Source organism: Coniophora puteana (genome assembly GCF_000271625.1).
Source record: "Coniophora puteana RWD-64-598 SS2 unplaced genomic scaffold CONPUscaffold_5, whole genome shotgun sequence".
Taxonomy (NCBI): Eukaryota; Fungi; Basidiomycota; class Agaricomycetes; order Boletales; family Coniophoraceae; genus Coniophora; species Coniophora puteana.
The window spans coordinates 1950939-1969251 of NW_006913057.1; the positions used below are offsets into that span (position 1 = coordinate 1950939).

At 53.1% G+C, this 18313-nt stretch overlaps 9 protein-coding genes across 9 annotated transcripts; 3 read left to right on the forward strand and 6 right to left on the reverse strand.

The window, feature by feature from the left end:
- Positions 1-238: 238 nt before the first annotated feature.
- On the forward strand, positions 239-2476 carry CONPUDRAFT_123062 (glycoside hydrolase family 16 protein; the record flags this gene model as incomplete). Its single annotated transcript, XM_007769820.1, has 12 exons — positions 239-417; positions 480-570; positions 627-812; positions 863-975; positions 1089-1159; positions 1217-1287; positions 1342-1584; positions 1634-1678; positions 1731-1937; positions 1991-2101; positions 2153-2322; positions 2383-2476. The coding sequence occupies exons 1-12, from the start codon at positions 368-370 to the stop codon at positions 2474-2476; spliced, it is 1452 nt and encodes a 483-aa protein (XP_007768010.1). The 5' UTR covers positions 239-367.
- A 291-nt stretch (positions 2477-2767) lies between these two features.
- On the reverse strand, positions 2768-4231 carry CONPUDRAFT_164918 (uncharacterized protein; the record flags this gene model as incomplete). Its single annotated transcript, XM_007769821.1, has 3 exons — positions 2768-3722; positions 3787-3915; positions 3974-4231. 3 exons carry the CDS (start codon positions 4229-4231, stop codon positions 2838-2840), a joined length of 1272 nt encoding a protein of 423 aa, XP_007768011.1. The 3' UTR covers positions 2768-2837.
- A 133-nt stretch (positions 4232-4364) lies between these two features.
- On the forward strand, positions 4365-5403 carry CONPUDRAFT_103296 (transferrin receptor ectodomain apical domain-containing protein; the record flags this gene model as incomplete). Its single annotated transcript, XM_007769822.1, has 2 exons — positions 4365-4697; positions 4755-5403. Coding segments are annotated over exons 1-2 (885 nt in total), but the record flags the coding sequence as incomplete, so codon positions are not given.
- Positions 5404-5456: 53 nt separating this feature from the next.
- CONPUDRAFT_164920 (Zn-dependent exopeptidase) lies at positions 5457-6580 on the reverse strand (the record flags this gene model as incomplete). Its single annotated transcript, XM_007769823.1, has 6 exons — positions 6372-6580; positions 6225-6317; positions 6036-6172; positions 5908-5989; positions 5607-5857; positions 5457-5548 (listed from the first exon to the last, which is right to left on the reverse strand). Coding segments are annotated over exons 1-6 (858 nt in total), but the record flags the coding sequence as incomplete, so codon positions are not given.
- Positions 6581-6606: 26 nt separating this feature from the next.
- On the forward strand, positions 6607-7579 carry CONPUDRAFT_164921 (uncharacterized protein; the record flags this gene model as incomplete). The annotated part of the gene is made up of 4 exons (XM_007769824.1): positions 6607-6612; positions 6663-6772; positions 6823-7316; positions 7379-7579. 4 exons carry the CDS (start codon positions 6607-6609, stop codon positions 7507-7509), a joined length of 741 nt encoding a protein of 246 aa, XP_007768014.1. The 3' UTR covers positions 7510-7579.
- Positions 7580-8059: 480 nt separating this feature from the next.
- Positions 8060-9073, reverse strand: CONPUDRAFT_153184 (uncharacterized protein; the record flags this gene model as incomplete). The annotated part of the gene is made up of 6 exons (XM_007769825.1): positions 8060-8235; positions 8517-8568; positions 8628-8702; positions 8790-8879; positions 8937-8997; positions 9048-9073. The coding sequence occupies 6 exons, from the start codon at positions 9071-9073 to the stop codon at positions 8060-8062; spliced, it is 480 nt and encodes a 159-aa protein (XP_007768015.1).
- Positions 9074-9458: 385 nt separating this feature from the next.
- CONPUDRAFT_123071 (subtilisin-like protein) lies at positions 9459-11776 on the reverse strand (the record flags this gene model as incomplete). The annotated part of the gene is made up of 7 exons (XM_007769826.1): positions 9459-9689; positions 9747-9926; positions 9983-10242; positions 10298-10498; positions 10547-10663; positions 10727-11248; positions 11311-11776. The coding sequence occupies 7 exons, from the start codon at positions 11774-11776 to the stop codon at positions 9528-9530; spliced, it is 1908 nt and encodes a 635-aa protein (XP_007768016.1). The 3' UTR covers positions 9459-9527.
- Positions 11777-12500: 724 nt separating this feature from the next.
- On the reverse strand, positions 12501-14446 carry CONPUDRAFT_136820 (uncharacterized protein). The gene is made up of 6 exons (XM_007769827.1): positions 14401-14446; positions 13863-14344; positions 13761-13813; positions 13580-13708; positions 12814-13529; positions 12501-12757 (listed from the first exon to the last, which is right to left on the reverse strand). The coding sequence occupies exons 1-6, from the start codon at positions 14421-14423 to the stop codon at positions 12598-12600; spliced, it is 1563 nt and encodes a 520-aa protein (XP_007768017.1). The 5' UTR covers positions 14424-14446; the 3' UTR covers positions 12501-12597.
- Positions 14447-15327: 881 nt separating this feature from the next.
- Positions 15328-17959, reverse strand: CONPUDRAFT_89727 (glycoside hydrolase family 16 protein; the record flags this gene model as incomplete). The annotated part of the gene is made up of 11 exons (XM_007769828.1): positions 15328-15436; positions 15535-15704; positions 15842-15952; positions 16046-16128; positions 16203-16329; positions 16412-16696; positions 16764-16798; positions 16851-17359; positions 17420-17610; positions 17670-17712; positions 17763-17959. 11 exons carry the CDS (start codon positions 17957-17959, stop codon positions 15328-15330), a joined length of 1860 nt encoding a protein of 619 aa, XP_007768018.1.
- Between the last annotated feature and the right edge of the window lie 354 nt (positions 17960-18313).

Genomic DNA, 18313 nt, shown 5'->3' on the forward strand with positions numbered 1-18313 from the left:
TGGCTCAACCACTAACTTGCGTGACAAGTATCAAAGCGTTGGTAGTGTGTCTGTAAGTAAATAATCTTAGGCATAAATACTTCGCTCCTGAACTGTCTTTCCAAAGTCTGCCCACAGCATACCTGATCCTGTCGCTGCCACCGCCTCAGGGTTCGGATTGAGTTCATTGTCAGAAAAGGTGATTCTTACAGCTGTCGCGTCGAGGCGGCGCCACAGTGCTAACGAAGGAACATATCAGTTCTCTTTGCCTGCGGACCCCGACCGATGGGGGACTTCCGTCGCTGCCAATGTTCCCGAGCCCGACGACTGGCTTCATGACCCGAATGCAAAGGAAACCAAGCGTTCCTTCGCCGTTGATCGTGGTATAATGAATTTGGGGTGTCTCCTCATCCTCTTGGTCGGATTGGTTACCCTCTTGTGTGTACTCGCCTTGGCTCTCCGAAAAAAAAATACGTTGGTTTCTGAGCTATTACCCATAGCGCCGGATACCCATTGGTCACCTACTTTACGCAGAAGGCACTGGATAACCAGGGTGGATTTAACCTCGGCGGTATCAATGCCAGCGGACAGGTGGCTCTCACTGGCAGCCATTGACCTCAGTTCACTCACAATCGCCGTCTTATCAGATACCGTCATTAGCAAATGATTTTGCCCTGATCGACACTGCTACGCCTCAAAATGCTTACAAGAAATCATCCTGGAACGGTGGACCCGACATGGAGCTGGTCTTCTCTGACGAATTCAACACTCCTGGACGCACCTTCTGGCCTGGCGATGATCCCTACTGGGAGGCAGTTGATCTGCATTACTGGGTAATTCTACCTAATATATGTTTCTTAATCATTTTAACGGCTGCAAAAAGGCGACCAACAACTTGGAATGGTATTCTCCGTATGCTGTCAGCACCAAGGATGGGTATCTTGAAATCACATTGTCCAAGAAGGAGACCCATGATCTCGATTACCAGGGCGGTGAGTAGCTGCTGCGAATGTCGCGGCGTTGACTAATTAAAAGTGTAGGCATGATATCGACATGGTAAGCGAGCGAGTAGACAATGAATTTAAAACCTCTGAGTGACGTTGTTTCAGGAACAAGTTCTGTTTCACTGGAGGGTATGTGGAGGCTTCCGTCTCGTTACCAGGAGCGAACAACATTGTCGGTATGCATCACAGTCCTTTAGATGGTTTGTTCAAGTGTCTCATGACGTGAACCACAGGTTTGTGGCCAGCCGTTTGGGCAATGGGCAATTTGGGCCGTGCGGGTTACGGCGCCTCTCTTGATGGCCTCGTAAGGCTGCGTCTATTGCATGTGTCACAAAATCTCACGTTAACATTTTAACAGTGGCCTTACACCTATGACGCCTGTGATGTCGGTACTCTGCAGAATCAAACGCAGAACGGCCAACCCGAGGCTGCAACTGTGGGTGGGGACAAATCGCACGATGGAGCCCTCTCGTTCCTTCCTGGTCAGCGGCTTTCTCGGTGTACTTGCGAGGGCGAGTCTCATCCGGGCCCGGTTCATTCCGACGGTTCTTACGTCGGCCGCGCTGCTCCTGAGATTGATATGTTCGAGGCTCAGGTCAGGGTTTGCGCTAGCTGAAGGATTCGATCTGAACTAAATGTGCTACTCACAGATCTCGCAAGGTTCAGGGCAGGTGTCCCAGTCTTCGCAGTGGGCTGTAGGTCATCGTCATTTTTTGGCATTCGTCGCCATTCTTACGGAAAATGCAGCCGTTCAATGCAGGATATGATTGGTTCAACACCTCGAGCAACCTCAAGATTCCCAACAAGGGCGTCTCGGTGCTGAACACCTATACTGGAGGCATATACCAGCAGGCAGCATCAGTTGTCACGCAGACGGACCAAGATTGCTACGAACTTGAAACAGGCTGCTTCTCAGTTTACGGATTCGAGTACAAGCCTGGCTTTGATGATGCCGTAAGTTACATTCATGTTGTGAACGGCCGTATTCTTACCAGATGCATGCGCAGTACATATCTTGGATAGCAAACAACCAACTTGCCTATACGGTCGAAGCTGCGGGCTTTGCAGCCGACTCGAGAGTCCAAATTAGCGCACGGCCTGTCAGCCAGGAACCTATGGTGAGTTGCTCATACCTTTACTGCGATGTCTACCTCATTGTTGGGAACTAGTATCTTCTCGCAAACTTGGGCATGTCCAAGAACTTTGGTGTAGTGGACCTCGACCACTTGACATTCCCAACCACCATGCGTGTGGACTATATCCGTGTGTACCAACCAAGTAACGCTAAGAACATTGGCTGCGACCCGCCTGACTTCCCTACCGCGGAGTATATCAAGACGTGAGAGTCAATCTTACAAGTTGTCTGTGGCATGCTTGCTGATTTGTTTTGCGTCCGTAGATATGCCGAGGCATATAATAACCCCAACTTGACCACCTGGGTCGACGACTACAAACAGGCTCAGCCTAAGAACAGACTCATCGACCAGTGTTGAGCTTCGATACTTTCATCCGACCGTCCCCATTCATTCGTTCACTTCCTACCATGGATTTTTTCGCACTAGCATTTGCATGGACCATTTCCCCCCATCCCCCTACTGCCACAAACCCTTGTTTGCTTGCGCACTTCATCCGCACCGCATAATCATGTCTATCATGTTGCTTACTCTTTTCATAGCTATCATTTTAGGCATGTCGATATCCCTACTATATATAGATGTTCATTGTGTAGACTACGTCTTGTAATAGACGCAGTACATAATGTGTAATAATATGATTGCTTGGACTGGACACATACTCTACAGGCAAATGATGCTCATTCCTGAGCAGGAGGAAATCGGGGCCAGTCAATATTATCTACGTGCTCAGTGGAGGTGTGGAAACGCCTACTGGTACACTAGGTGGTCTGGAAGGCAAGAACGAACGCCTATTTAGCACAAGCCCCTTGAGCACCCGGATCTCCCGGCGCAGCTCGTCTTCTTGTGCATTTGCGGGATTGGCACCGGCGCCCGAGCTATTCGGGCGGAAGCTTGCCACCCCGAGAGCGTAAGTCTGCGTCGTGATGTAGCCGGTGAAATCCGATAGAACTTGTAGCGTGCGCTGGGCAGGAGATGGCGACGGGGCGAATGGAGCGACCGTTGCGGGTGGAAGCGCCTTTGATTCGCTGGGGAGGGTATCACGCAGCTTCTCGAGGGGCTGCAGGATGGGCATGGATGCCGGCGCAGCGGGGGCGTTGTATTTCCAGAGCAAACGGGCAGGCGGAGTGGGTTCTTGCGGCGCTGAGTCGTCCGTACCAGGCGGCGCAGATGACGAGAAGACAGAACTGGAGGTGAGAGTTGACCAGAGTTTGGCCTGGGCCTCCGCGCCCTCCGCGCCCTGGAGCCAGGGTATCTTCTTCTCGAGGTGGCTGTAGAGCTGCTCGGTGTCGACTTTGCCGTCGCCTTCCTTCTCTACGAGCTCGACGAGGCCGCATCTCAGCAGGGTGACGTCTGGAACCTCGGTGGAGCGTTCCTTCTCCTTGCGTGATTCTACCTTTGCGAGGATGTCGTCGAGGTTTTGACAAGTCGCCCAGTCTGTTTCCTCTGCGTCGGGCTGTTTGCGTGGAAGATCAGCAAATGACTCGGCCTGTACGGACTTGTAAGCGGCGAGGGAGGAGTTGAGGCGGGAGAGGAGATCAGTCTGGTGAGATTGTATGGAGTGACGCGCTTGGTAAGAGTGAGTGAGGCGGGGAAGGATGTAGCGCTGGTAATCACATGGGTGTTAGAAAATCGCAGCAAGGTGCACCGATTAAAGGAGTAGCACGTACATAGTAGATAAAGACCAAAACTGCTGATGTACCAAAGAACCATGACACGATGCGAGACACGCCAATGAGGAGGTTGGGAAGATTCGAGGGGGGTGGACGGGGATATGTCCGAGGTGGTATTGCAGGGGGCTGAACGGACATGGCGGATCGTCAGGTTCGCGAAAGTTGTAGGTCGGAGTATACACACCAGTTCATTCAAGAGTCTGTCAATCTCAGGAGTGGTGAGGCCCTTCTCTACAAGAAAAGCGCGCTTTGCGGAGTTATCTTGGGCGCGGATGTGCGGGGCAGCGAGGAAGGATCGCGCATGAGTGAGGAGGTCGTCTCGGTCCACCGGAGTCAGTGCCAATGATGTGGGCGCAGGTCCTGACGGAGGTTCCGTGGGCTGCTGGGGAGCAGGAGGTGTTGCATCCGGTGCGGGGGTAGCCGGTGAGTCGTTATCCGCCATAACCTGTCAAGGCCAAGAAAGGAAGACTTGAAAGCGGTTGTTTGATTCTAAAGGTGCTGCCAAATAGATGACAAAGGACGGCCCGGGAATGGCACGGAATGACGCGATCACTGACCGTGCCCCTGTGATCGGTGGACCATACGGTCGTGTGGTTCAATGAGTGGAGGGAAAGATAACTGGGTTTATTTATTAGTCACTCGTACTTTGTTCCCTTTCTCTCACCTCCGAACATGAAGCCAAGAGGAGACGAGAAGGCAAGGCTCGGCCTCCCGTACCCTTCAGTCCAGCCCATCGCGTCACCAGGACGCGTTCACAAGAGATTCAAGAGGGTCTTCCTTCACCTATTCCTCTTTCTCGGTCTTGGTTTGTCCTATGGTCTTTGGACGGGCTCAGTAAACCTCAGCTCGCTCCACCACAAGTCGCGCTCTTATTATGACTATGTCCGGCGCATTGAGGGCCAATTCCTGTAAGTCGTGTGAATCACTCTTGACCATTTGACTGTGGACTAAAGTGTCGATTGCAGCGAAGTTCCTAACACTGGGAGCGCACTGAATAACTCGCGCCGCTTTGCAACATATCCTCACATCGCTGGCGCAGCTAGTGACTTTGATGACGCGTCCCAAATCCTACAAATATTCCAAGAAGAGCTAGGCATCACTCAGCTAGACGAGGAACCCGTCTTCCCTGCAGGCTCTCCAGAGTCGCGTCAGGCTACCCTCGACATCACGTCCAAGCAGACACACCCTTCTGCTTGGATTGACGTGTACTACCCTGTCCTCAACACCGCAAAGTCGGAGGATCTGTCCCTTCAGCTTTTGGACGACGACTCAAGTGCAATTTGGACTGCCGACCTTATCGAGGATGGGAACGAGGCTGACAAGGAAGCTTCCACCTACCGAGACGCTATTGCGCCATTCCACGGCCTTAGTGCTTCCGGAGAGGCGATTGGTCATATAGTTTATGCAAATTACGGCACTAAAGAAGATTACGACAAGCTCATCGAATCTGGTGTTGACCTTACCGGCAAGATCGTGCTTGCCCGGTACGGCGCTAACTTCCGTGGTCTCAAGATCCAAGCTGCGGAGGATTCCGGTGCCGCAGGCGTGCTCATCTATTCTGACCCCAGAGACGATGGCGACGTCACCGTCGAAAATGGCTTCCTGCCGTACCCTGACGGCCCTGCTCGCAACCCCACGGCCATCCAGCGCGGTTCCGTCATGTACCTGTCTCTTGCCAGAACTGAGAATCGTAAATCGAGTGGTAGTGGTACACTGCGTCAGATGCAGTCATACCGAATCCCTCGTCTGAGCTGGCAACCTGTTTGTGAGCACATATATTCAGTTTCATACTACCTAGTAGCTTCAGTCACACTTACACCAAGTCGCTGGAGGAAGACAGTATAATCGCTTCCTGATCCAAGAGGTCCGACGCTAGGCTTGGCCTGTATAGTCGCATCGCTGATGTTCGCTTCTTGGTTGACCAAAAACGGTCCAATATCGGTTTGAGCATCCCAAAGCGTGCGCGAAGCTTCGGTCGGATGAGGAATCTCCTCTGCTGACCGGCGAATAAGATCAACCAATGAAGGTGAAGCAGACGAAGTCCATCTAGATCCCGCAACGGAGACATCTGAAAATGGCTCAACATAACAATCGAGTGAAAACATAGACGATACGCACCAACGTTGATGTAGGCTACGGCGTGCTCTTGTATCCATTCAGCAAAGTCCTCGCCGTACTCGGTACTGCCAACAAGGCCATACTGCGTCAAGTCAGATGGTGAAATCTTGTCATCATGGTTAACTTACTTCTTCCGCATCCCAACTGGCGATCAGGATGGTACGTAGAGGCTTCCATCCTTTCTTGAGCAATGCGCCGAGGCCCTTGACAACTTCGATCAGAGAGACAGTTCCAGACGTCGGATCGGCAGCTCCCATAACCCAAGCTAAGGAAACCCATAAGCATAAAATCCGGACACGGAAAGGTAAAAAACCAACCGTCTCGGTGACAGCCAACAATGACGACTTCATCCTTGACATGTCCGGGGATAGCAGCCATAGTGTTCCAAATCGGAGTAACCTTGGTGTCGACTGACAGATGGCTCCGTCAGACCTCTTTTTCGCTAGCCGATGCAAATACTTTACCTTGGTTAACCATCCTGACCTTGCGGGACCCAGTCTTTCCAGAAACCTTTCTGCCTTCATCGATGCCGCCGAGCTCTTCGAATAGAACCTGAGCATTATTCCAAGAGATAGGCAAGCTAGGAATGCGAGGAACGTTTCCTGACTCGATGCGTGTCGCGTTCTCGTAAGCCGGATAACCAGGTGTAGTGGGATCGCCAGGGTACATGGACGTACGCTGATCCAGGCTTCCATCGTCATGTTAGTATAGCGCTTTCTATATCCAACTCTATTCTCTGACGAGAATTCATTTAGGTCGCTGTGGCAAAACATCTGGGTTTGTTGTCCCTGCGCTTAGCAGACTCGATCATTCTTCCCCTGAACACCACTCACTATGCAAACGAGCTCGAGGTTTACGTTGATACGTGAGTGCATGTTCACCCTATATGAGACCCCAAGCTAAACTCATTTACAGCGTTGAGGCAGCTGCAGCGACAAACGATCATGACCTTAGCTTTGCAACTCTCCGCAGGTCTATTGTCAGCCTCCAGGAAGCCAGCGCCGCCCTTGACTCTGAGAAAGCGTCCGCAGAAAAGGCCCTTCGCAAGGCTTTGCAGAAGCTCGCCCATAAACGCTTGAGACGTCGCTTCGTCAGGCGTGTCATCCGCTGGATCAAGAAACACCTCGGCCTGGAAGTCGACCCGATTGGTCCCAAGGACGCCGAGCCGTATGAGCACGACCACCTGCTCGACCACTCGCTCAAGATGCTCTCTGCTCGCGCGGGCGACGTGGAGCGACTCGAGAAGCGCTGGGGCAAAGGGCCGCTGCACGACCTCATCCAGGCTGCGAAGCGCGTGCGAAAGGTGAACGCGAAGCTTGCGAAGTTTGAACAGGGGTTCATCTCCGAAGATGGGATCAGGAGCCGTAACTGGTACAAGCATCTGGGTGTCGCACCGGGTAGATACTTGGGTTCGTTCGCTATCTTTTTTGTTTATCTTGCACCTGTACTGACTTGCTGACTTCGCATCAAGGTTACGGCGCTACGACGTTGCCCGCTCTGACTGAAGCAGTCATCTTTGACCGGAACGCATCCTTGATCCGACTTGAAGAGGACAGGCTAATCGCGCTCATCGACTCGATGGCTCAGAACTTGCTCAACTAATGTTATATTGACCCAGAGGAAATGTACATTTATAACCAATGCTCTACATGATTTGACGAATGCTCACGATATATCATCTATCCTCTATGGTGAAGCTTCCTGCGCTCCAAGGCCCGTCGTTCTCCTTCGTTCGGGCGAGGTATCACTCCGTATCTCGTTGCGCTCAATAGCGTCCAACCCGTCATCAGAAGAGGTTATTGACTGCGGGCTACGCAGCCCGCCTATCACTGTCGAAAGCTAACAACTCACGGTTACTTCACGAAAGAATTCACAGATGACCGCAGAAGGTCACTCACCATCGCTTCAGACCTACTGATACTGGCGGTCTCGCCATGCGTTTGCGATCCTTGGCCAGCCCAACCGGAAATCGATACACGACACATCTCTTTCGAGCCTAGTCTTTCGCGCAACGGCTCTCGTGCGTTGAGCATCCTGAGTATGGAGATAACGTATAACTTTCCCGTCATCATCAAAAAAATGAAGACGACTCGTTCAGCCATGACCTAAAGGTTTGTAAAAGTCAACAAAGTAAAGGAAGGGTCGCCCAGTATCAGGCAGGTGCACGGCTGGAAGGGTGACCTACATTGCCCGAGTGGTAAAGTATGACGGCGATGAGCAAGCAGAGACCTGGCCACAGGGATGACTCGGTGGCAACGATGAAGTAGCGCTTCACGGCGCTGTCGATATGCTCGATCCCCGTCTTATGTTTCCAACAGAAGCGTGCCACTGGCGTTCATGTCAGTACTTCCAATCAATATTGAAGGGAAGAAAGGCACTTGCGTGTGCCAGACATCATCACGTCGACGGCTAGCCATATTTCTCAGCGTAATCTGGATAAAACTGGCGGAAATCTTACCAAGCCCTGCAATTGTCCAATAATTAAAGGTAACGGTACCCATCTAGGAAACATCTCAGGTAAGTGTCCTACTCCAGCTCATGGAAATGCTCACCGTGATCTACAATAAACTCAGCACGAGCTCAACTCGGTTCATTGTAAAGCAGCATACTTGCCTCTTGAGACGTTGGATGTGGGCCGAATATTTGCATGGCCGAGTAGGCCTATTTCATGGATCGGACCCACATGAATCAGCTATACCTTGCCTTGTCGCGGCACTTACGAATATAACGTTGGCAGCAAACGACCCCATGCCAAGAAGGACCAGGGGTACCATCCAATACCATTTGCGGATGATCTGATACATGTCATAAGCATGTTAGGATCGTCGGCCTCGAAGTGAGAACGCCCTCCAGAGAGTAAATAGGAGCAAGGCCGAACTAACCTGCCAGCACCGGAAGACCTGGTACGACCTCGTCAGGCTGCATAAGAACCCGTTGAAGAAGACGTGGAAGCCCCAGACATGCGACTCGCCCTAATGGTAGCGTCGAACAGTCAAGCGTACGTCATGTGCAGGGTGCTAAACACTTACCAAGAAGGAATCAAGAACCGTTGACTGCCAAACGATATAACCGCTTAGGCCGGTCTGGATGCTAAAATGACCTAAGAATCCTCAAAGACTTTCGAAAGAAGTGGCGCATACAAGGTGAAGAACACGAGCATCGTCATAAAGATTCGAAGGCCCACTGGGTCTTCTGGGTATACTTGAAGGTATCGCGAGGCTTGCACGATGATGATGCCAGTGTAGAAGCAGTGAAAGAAGCCGCCAACAAGCACAGCTTCTTGCGGTTCTTGGACCGCAGCGATGGTGGCCGACGATGACATGGCGGACGATAACGATGAAGAGAGAGGAAAGGAAGTTATGCTGCCTTCGTGGCATTCACCTGGCCGGTCTGAATCACAACGGACGACTCATGCACTTCAGCGGTGGTTCATCAAATCACAACTAACTAGAGAATTCAGTTTAATGATTAACAATGTACCCACAACAAACCATTTGACAACAAAGAGAACGAGAACAGTCAAAGTATTACTGGAGGGTAGTCCATGGGCCCGTGAATTCTTGGATCCCTCCCGTCATGAATAAAAATAATGTAGTCGCAAAGTGAGGCAACAGTGGCGATTACAGATCAAGCCACTTAGCCAGCAAAGCAGGGAAGTTGGGCGTCCCCAAGCCAGTGACAGGGTCCCAACCAGGCGCAGAGCTAAAGCCAACAGTGCCGCAGCCGGGGTTCGTGCCGTTCGTCACATCATTCCAAGCGTACTGGAACTCGCTCGAGTAAATCTGCGAGACGCCCGGAGTCAGTTACATAGCTAGCCACGTCGAGGAAACTCTCCGCACCGTTGGGTTGATAAATCCGACCGGGCTCTTGCCCATGGCAATGCGAGCATCGTTGATGAGCGTGATGATGGCACCAACAACGGGTGACGACGCGGAGGTACCGTAGACAAGGCTGTAGTTGCCGTTGATGGCGACAACATAGTTCGCACCATTGGCCGAGATGTCAGGGTACGCGCGGGACTGTTATGGGGAGCGTCTTAGACTGTATGATTATGCTATGAAAGGGGGATGCGTACTGTGCCAGTAGTGTTGTATGTAGTCTTGCTGTACGGGGGTGGGTGGTTCTCGAGGTAGCCCGCAACGACAGCCTTCTGGTAATCAGGGACGGCAAAGTAATTGCTGAATCCACCGCCAGAGTAAATGACCTGTTGGCATGCGTTCTCGCGGTCAAGCACGGTCTGGCCGGGAGAGACCTGTGTAGCGCCAACGGAGGTGACGTAGGGGCAAGTTGACGGGAAAGACGGGTTAAAGATCTTGCCATCAGCAGTCTGATTGCCTGGTAGACAAAAGACTGAGCACAAAGAAAAGCGTAGAGACGCGATTGCACCAACCGTTTGAGTCCAAGCAGAGGTCCCCGTTACCCGCTACACCGTAATCGCCCGAGGAATACAGAACAGTGACGCCCATCATACCAAGCTTGGCATACTCAGCACACTGGCGTTGTGCATACTTGGCAGTGAGGTCAGCCTCATTGTAGCCATACGAGGTGGAGATGACATTGGCAGGTTTGACTGTACCGCAATCCTGAGAATCTGTTTGCCTATAAGACGGAGATTCAACGGGATTGAAAATGAACGTACGGTCATAGCCGCCTGGCACGTTGTCAGGATATATACCGTCCTGACTGGGGTCATCACCGCCTTCGAACGCGCAGTACGAGCCGTCAAGTGCATCCAGGAAGTTGTTGAACGAAGCGCCTATACAGACATGGAGATAAGTTAGCAAACTCACAAACACGTAGAGCATGCATGTGCACTCACCCAAATTCATATCACCGACCTGGTAGAGCGTGACTGGCTGCTTGGCAGTGACGAGTGTCATGCCGTATTGGAGATCAAGGTTGGATTCGCCATTGTAGCTGAAGTTCTTCAAAGATGTCTGGTCGACACCACCGTCGATCGAAACAAGCTTGGGGGAAACACCCTCGAGGCCGGTAGAGAAGTTCTTGGCGAAACTGTCGAGGTCGCTCTGAATGTAGGCTTGCGGGGTATACTCAACGATACCGTAGCTGTTGTTGGTCGAGACGGGATCATAGACAATGCCATAGAGGGCGCGGAGACAGGCAGGCGTAATCTGCTTGTCACAATCTTCGAGTTGAGTGAAGATGTTGTCGAGAACACCGCTGGTCTTGGGACCCGCGCCGAAGCCGGGCTGGCCGATGGGGATGGCTGCATGGTGACCATCACGCTTGACGCGCTTGATCTTGGCGTCAAAGTGAACAGTCGGAGTGACAAAGTCGACATGGGGCGCAACGTGAGCCGGGAGGTGATAGCCCTCGCAGGCTGCACGAAAACGATGTGAAATTAGTGTGTCTTATCACCCATTGATGTGGGTGGATTCGCACCGATCTGTTCTGCGCCGCTCTCGTGGCCATAGACGTGGTAGTCAGTCTGGAGGAGTGACTCTGCCTCCTCTACGGTCGATGAAACCTCGATCCATCCCTTGGAAGGGGTGATGGTGATGCGGTGAGGTTCGACACCGCTCTGCTCGAGCCAGGTACGGACCGCGTCAACGGAGGTGGCACTGGGAGCGAACTTGGCGGCAACTTGGGCGGCGGTCCAGTGCTTTCCATAATTCTCGGACTCGGGGTGAGAAATATCGAGGAGAAGGTCTCCGATGGAGTCGATGTTGTTCTGGGCGAGCGCGAAACGGAGAGGGACCGAAGCAGTCGCGTGGTATTTACGATCACGAGACCATCCTGCGGGGATGGCGTCGCGCTTTTCATGTAGCGTGTATGGAGAGAGCGTGGGCTCTGCAAGCACGGAGAGGGCGAGGGCGAGCGAAACGAGCGAGACGAGTAAGGAGCGCATGTCTGCCGCCGTAAAAGCAGGGCAGAATAATGGAAAAAAACTTGGAGAGACGTTCCAGTATCGGGTGCCATACCTTTATACGCGAAATTACTGACAGAATCAAGACGCCGAGGCGCTAACACAATTAATTCCGGCCGATTCGATGTTTTCGAATTCATCATACGTGTGGATCTCCTCTCAGATAAAACTCCGCGTCGTCTGCCCCGGTCCTCCTTGCCCTCATCAACACCGCCTCCCCAGCCCTCGAAATACTCAGCCGAGCTCCCGCTCTTTGTCTCTCCCTTTCTCTTTCCCGACTACCCGCCACCACTGCAGCTGGCAGCTGGTGGCAGCTGGCACCTGCCTGCCATCATCCCCTGTCTACTTTGCCATCAATCCATACGTTATCTGCCTAATTTCACATGTTGAACAACGCCCAGAACTATTTGCTCTTCATCGGTAACCATGGGCCAAGTACGCCAACGAATTTCAAGACTCGACGCCGCGCGTGTTTTACGACTGCCCGGGGCAAAAACTTGTTATCTATCGTCGGTCCTGCGTTTCCTCGTGGTCGCGCTGTGCGGCGCACCTGATGGGTTGTGTCCTGTGCACGCGCCTTTCCCCGCACACCGCGTGCATCACAAGTGGACCCACATTACGACTCTGAAAGCATCAAACCTTCCCAAAAATATCTTCAGTATTATATGGGGCCGCCCAGATCAGCACTCAAGACAAAGTAGTAATTGCTTATGCTACATAGATAGGTACGTGTAATATTAAGTGCTTCTTAATCCGTAAAAGTTAGATGTTTAAACATACGGAAACCTCATTGCTATTAGACCTTAGGGCGTAGAGTTGCCGGTAGGAGCCCCCAGGTCGCGCTTCCATTGCAAGTCGTCCCACATAGTAGGATGGTTTTCCTTGCAGTGCGCCCTCAATGTTTCAAATGTGAACTCTGTGAAAACCTTGGGTTCTGGTTGGAGACCATTCTCATATCGATTACTATGGTTCGTTCGTGAGCATGGACAGACACCCGAGCAAACGAAATCTCCACTTACTAGCATGCGATGCAAACCATGCCTCCAGCAACTTCCCCATCTTCATCCCACATTAGGTCAACACACTCTGCGTCTGTCCGGCACTCATTGTCGGCACTAACACCTACGAGAACGTCAAGGGCACTGCGTGCCCGCCCTACCGAAGCTGCAGCACCATTGCCGGAGAGGTCACCATACAGATCGTCAACGGACATTTGCCCGCTGTTCCCTTCCCCACTCTGCGCAGGGTTGGCATTGCCGTCACCAAGCATCTCTTGCATAGGTCCCACCATCTCCGCCACAACACCCAAATCCCCAGACTTCTTTGCGATGTGCTGATCAGCGCTGCGGGACCTCTTGTGTTCTCTGTCCACATTGGGAGCTGTGCTGGCACGCTTGAGAGCATTTTGGGCTATTGTGTTTGATGGATCCTCGTCAGCTGTTAGGTCAATTATAGACGGGTTGGAGGGTCCGGCAGTAGCAGCTCGAACGGCAGGAGGGCTGGCGGCGGGAGGAGCGTAAGAGGCACCGGTCGCCCGTGCCGGAGAGTGTGGCATTGGAATTTGAGCAGAATTCTGAACACTATGATGGTGCTGCATGTGACTGCTCGGGGACTGCACTGGGGACTGGCGAGCGGGCATAGGATACTGGGCTTGATTCAACATGATGTGTCCCTGTGTCTGCTGTTGGGCAGCCTGAGGTATTACTATATGACCATGTTGGGCCTGCGGATACTGCTGAGGCTGCAAGTCAGCGAAACAGTAAATGGGTCTGAACATCTTCTCACATTGGGCATAGCATATGGTGTTCCCCTAGCCACATTGATATTGTGTGAATTTGCAACCTGTCCAGGAGGATGCTGTCGAGGGTCAACCATACCGCCCATGTTATTCATGGAAGGGTGTCTTTGAGAATGCTGCACTATATCAGTTGTGCTACTGGAAAATATCACAAAAGTTGGATTTTACCTGCATCATCATCCCCTGTCCTTGTGGCATTCGCCCCTGTGGTATCTGAGTCGCTGGCTCGACCATTAGTTCAATCGCTGGAACTAGCTCGACCGCACATACGCGCTGTGTTTACCATGCCACGATTGACCGGAACCATCCCGGGAGCGGGCTGGCGCATATTCATCTTGAGGGAGTTGAAGTCCATCAACAACTTCTTGTAATTTGTATCCAGTTTCTGATACTCCATGTAGAGATGCTGGTACCTAGTATCCGGCGTCGGGGCTGCCAGTAGCTGATCCCTGGTGTGCTTCAGCGTATCTCTTTCAATGGCCATCGTGCTGAGCTTGTTCATAAGCTGTTCGACCTGCTGCTGAAGCACCTCTTCCCGGGAGGGGGATGCCGCAGATGCCTGGTTCTGGTGTTGTAATATCGCGGCCTTTTGCGTCAACATAGCGTTATCCTGCCAGAGCTTTATGTTTTCTTCTTGGAGCTGCGTTATCTTCTGCGCCATTTGTGGGGTGTAGCTGACTTCTGCCAGCGCGCGATTGGCGGTGGCGGCGAGGATTTCGATGGTCTTGCGTCGTCGGCGGTCCTCTACGTTTCTGAGAGGTGCTCTATGAGCAAAAAGACGCGTTGAGACAGATTATATGAGGCCTACACCATGCTATGTCCTGCAGCCATTTGGGGGATGATTAGAGGAGTGGGGGTGGCGCGTCGGATGAGACAAAGGGACAAAGAGCGGATGCTTTATGTAGCGCGAGGGGCTTTCTAAATCAACATCTTGTCTCGCTCTCATAAAGGCCTTCTGCGAGCCTTTTGTCATCTCGCATGCGGCCAACGCGTGCCCTTGTAGGGTCTTGCAGCGATCCCTCGTGTTGATTGTGTTCGTGGGTGCGTGCGCTGCACCATATTGCTTTGTGCTGAAAGCTATATACTCAATTGCTTATCAGGGTTTTGATGTCGATAAAGTCTACGTGAATGGTAATTGCGGCCCGAACCCGCAAAGTATAGTGCTGGCTATCTCCGTGAGACTCACCACATGCTAGCCTATTTTTTAACAACAATAAAGGAGTCACGGTTTCAGAGTACTGTGCAGGCCAAACCACAATGATCACAGACTGGTTTTGTTCGAAAGCAGTCATATCGATCGATATCTCAGTTTCATTTCAAATACGAACATCATAGTCCCAATCAGTATTGTGTCTCTATAGGCTGCCAGTGACCTGGCCAGCGAGACCTTGTACAGAACCTGAACGATTGGCATGGAGTGTTTCCGCTGATCTGTGGGTCCGCCTCGAGGCATAATTCTACAAATCTACCGTGATGTTTGGTGTGTCATGCATGTCATGACCCAAGGCGCATACCAATATAAATCTTATCACATAGTCCCTCTGTGTAAAAAATGCGCAAACAATCTATCTACATACTCGTACTGGACACAATGCCCTCAAGGCATCGTCGGGCGCCCTGCACCCCCAAAGATCAAATTCCGTAGGCCGGGCCCAAGAAGTGTATCAAAGCCAAGAAACCAAGAGGAAGTTGGACGCCAAGCAATGGCAAGTGTGAAGGTACCAGGGGGCAGTGACTAACACTGCCCGAGGAACGAATTCTTCGGCATCGTCTGGTCATATCCGCCCGCAGACGCAGGGCCTGTCCATGTTGTTAGGTTCGGGTTGTTGTATGCCTCTGGGTACCTGTGCACATTCGACATTAGAATAAGATTTTGTACCGGTGAGTGCGGACTCCAGAGTAGCATGGATTCGTGAGTAAAAGGCAGAGAGGAGAGACTCACTGCGCAATATACGACGCGGTAGGATAGTCCGCGGGATCGCAGCCGATGTTGATTGCGTCCTTGGGCTGGTACACGCGGATCCAGTCGATGCGCATCGTCATGGGGAATACGAGGTCCGCAAAGTCGGGCGGCGAGAACTGCTGCGACATCGCGAGGTTTGCGATGATGTACTGCCGTGTGTGCGCGTCCAATGCGAGCGAACAGATGTATGTGTTGAATGGATGGGGGGATGCACGAAGACGGTCGGTCACGTTCAAAGGTCAAGGTCAAAACAACGACCCGTGATGGACTGTAGACAGGGACGCACCATAGGCTCCTGCGGAATCGGCCGGTCGTTGATCTCCGTGAGTGGGTCCGCCTGCATGCCCGCAGCATCGAGCGTCCACGAGGCACTGCCGTCCGCGATCCAGGTGATGTACTGCATCCATCGAAAAAAACAAAACAAAAAAGCACCATGTCAGCCTTACAATCTCTGACACTAAAGCACCACATGTTGCGAAAGACCACTTACAGCACTATCGTTCGCGTACCCGGGCTTATACTCGAACCCGTGTGTGGAAAAGCATCCTGTCTCCTGCGTGAAGCAGTCCGGGTCTGCGCGGGGCGCATCCGATGCGTCAGTTGCCCGTTTTCCCTCCTGAAATGAAGACGACAAAAACGAGACGCACTCGTCGGGATAGTACCAGACACGGCCTGCTGATACACGCCGCCTGTGTACGAGTTCAGCTGCGCCTGGTCGCTGTTGAGCTTATAGTTCCCCGTCACGTTTTTCCACTTGTACTCTGCGTTCATCGGCTACCCAAAAAAACGCCCCCACAAAAACATCAGCACTTCCCCACTTCCCCACCTCCCCACCAAACAAACAAACGCAACGCACCGCATACTGCACAGACTGCGACAACCCAGCCACCCCACCCGCCACCTGCGCCTCAAAAATATCGATCTCCGGCGCCGACCGGCCCACAAAGCTCCCGTCCTCCGCGTGCACGGGGCCAGGGTGGCTCTCGCCGGGGCACGTGCAGCGCGAGAGGCGCTGCCCAGGGAGATACGAGAGCTTGTTGTCGTTGTACGGGTCGCCGTGTGTGAGCGCGTAGGGGGGCCCGTTGTTGTGAGTTTGGTTCGGGGCAGTGCCAATGTCGCAGGAGTCGTAGTTGTATGGCCACTGTGCGTTGGGTGGGGTTGGGTTAGTGGGCAGGAAGGAGGGAGGGGAGGGAGGGGAGGTGGCGTACCATTCCATCGAGTGTGGCGCCGTACCCGACGCGGCCTACAATAAAACGAGGTTAGATATCGTGACGCATAAAGATGAAAGGACGCACCGAGGTTGCCCATTGTCCATATCGCAGGCCACATGCCTGCAACCGAGCTCGAGCCGGGTAGACTCACAGATGCCATAATCAGCCCGCCCGTAAAGCAGAACTTGTTCCACGTCGACAACGACGCGCTGATATAATCCAGCCCGTTCTTCGCCTTCTCGCTCATCGTGATCTCGAGTGACCCATTGCGCGTCGTGACCGCCTCGGGCGTGTACCACTCGAGATCATTCGTCTGCCAATTATGTAAATCGACGGCCTCCCAATACGGGTCGTCGCCCGGCCAGAACGTGCGCCCGGCCGTCTCGAACTCGTCGCTGAACACGAGCTGCCACTCGGCGCCGTCGGCGAAGGAGGTGTAGGTGTGCGCGGAGGAGGGCGTATCGACGTCGATGAGGCCAAAGTTGTTCGGGATGCTCGGGACCTGGCCCGAGGCGTTGATGCCGCCTGCGTTGAAGCCGCCCTGGGTGGACTGGATGTGGCGCGTGAAGAACGCCTGGAGGGGGTAGCCGAGGCTGTGCGGGTGGGGAGTTAATATTGTTATCCGCTGTGATTCGTTGATGGAGGAAACGTACAAGAGCGCGAGCAAAGCGACGACTAGGACGATGAGGCAGCCAAGATTTGTGGCGCCGCGGAGGGTCATGACGTTGTGGTCCGTCTTGGCGGCCCATTTGGGGTTCGACGGGTTGTGCAACGCGTCGTCGGCCTCGGGCTGGTCCATGAGGAGGTCGGAACCCCAGACAGTCGGGTCGGCGGGGAGGGCGAACTGCGAAAGGAGATGAGGTCAGCGACGGTCCAGGTACCGAGCATGGGCGACGGATGCACTTTTTCGGAGACGGAGTGAGTCTGGACGGACTGTCTGGACAGGCTGGTGTGCGAGTACGGCGTGTCGTTCTGAAAGCGATCTTGTCAGCGTACTCTACCTCTGGTGCACACGAAAGGCATACGAGGTCATGGAAGCTCGGCATCCTGCCCACGGTTGGGGAGAGGAGGGACGAGCCCGATGGCGGAGGGGAGTTGAAGTGATTGTTGGGATGGAGGGAGGAGCTCGAGTAGAAGGAGGATGCGTCGGAGACGTGCTTTGGGCGTCTGCTCGACTCTGGTTCAGCCAACATATCACGATTGTAAAGAGCGAGGGTGTAGCAAGTAGGGACAGTAAGGCGAGCAAAAGGAGGGGAAGGGAAAGAGCAAGGAAATTGAATAGCAAGGAACAAGCACGCTCACCTCCCGCCCCGATGGCCCAGGGAGAAGACGGCATCCACGGTGGCGAATTGGCCCCTAACTCCCGCATGCCAGTAGACAGCTGTCACGTCTGTCTGTACCTGACCGGGACCCTCGGCATGACAACGTGGTGGTCTCGATCGTTACTGCCATCTATCCATGTGGCAGAGCTCGGTGGGGGTCTTTGGCGCTGGGCACGCTTTGGACACGCTCTAGAGTCTGGCCATTCCCCTCCATTCCCTCGAGCC

What these genes read in the sequence shown, in the direction of transcription:
- CONPUDRAFT_136820 (XM_007769827.1), bottom strand. Translation starts at nt 14,423, where the DNA reads ATGGCTGCAGGACATAGCATGGT. An exon ending in TGGCATGGTAAACACAGCGC is followed by an intron (nt 13,814 to 13,862) that starts GTATGTGCGGTC and finishes TGGTCGAGCCAG; the next exon opens with CGACTCAGATACCACAGGGG. An exon ending in GACAGGGGATGATGATGCAG is followed by an intron (nt 13,709 to 13,760) that starts GTAAAATCCAAC and finishes GATATAGTGCAG; the next exon opens with CATTCTCAAAGACACCCTTC.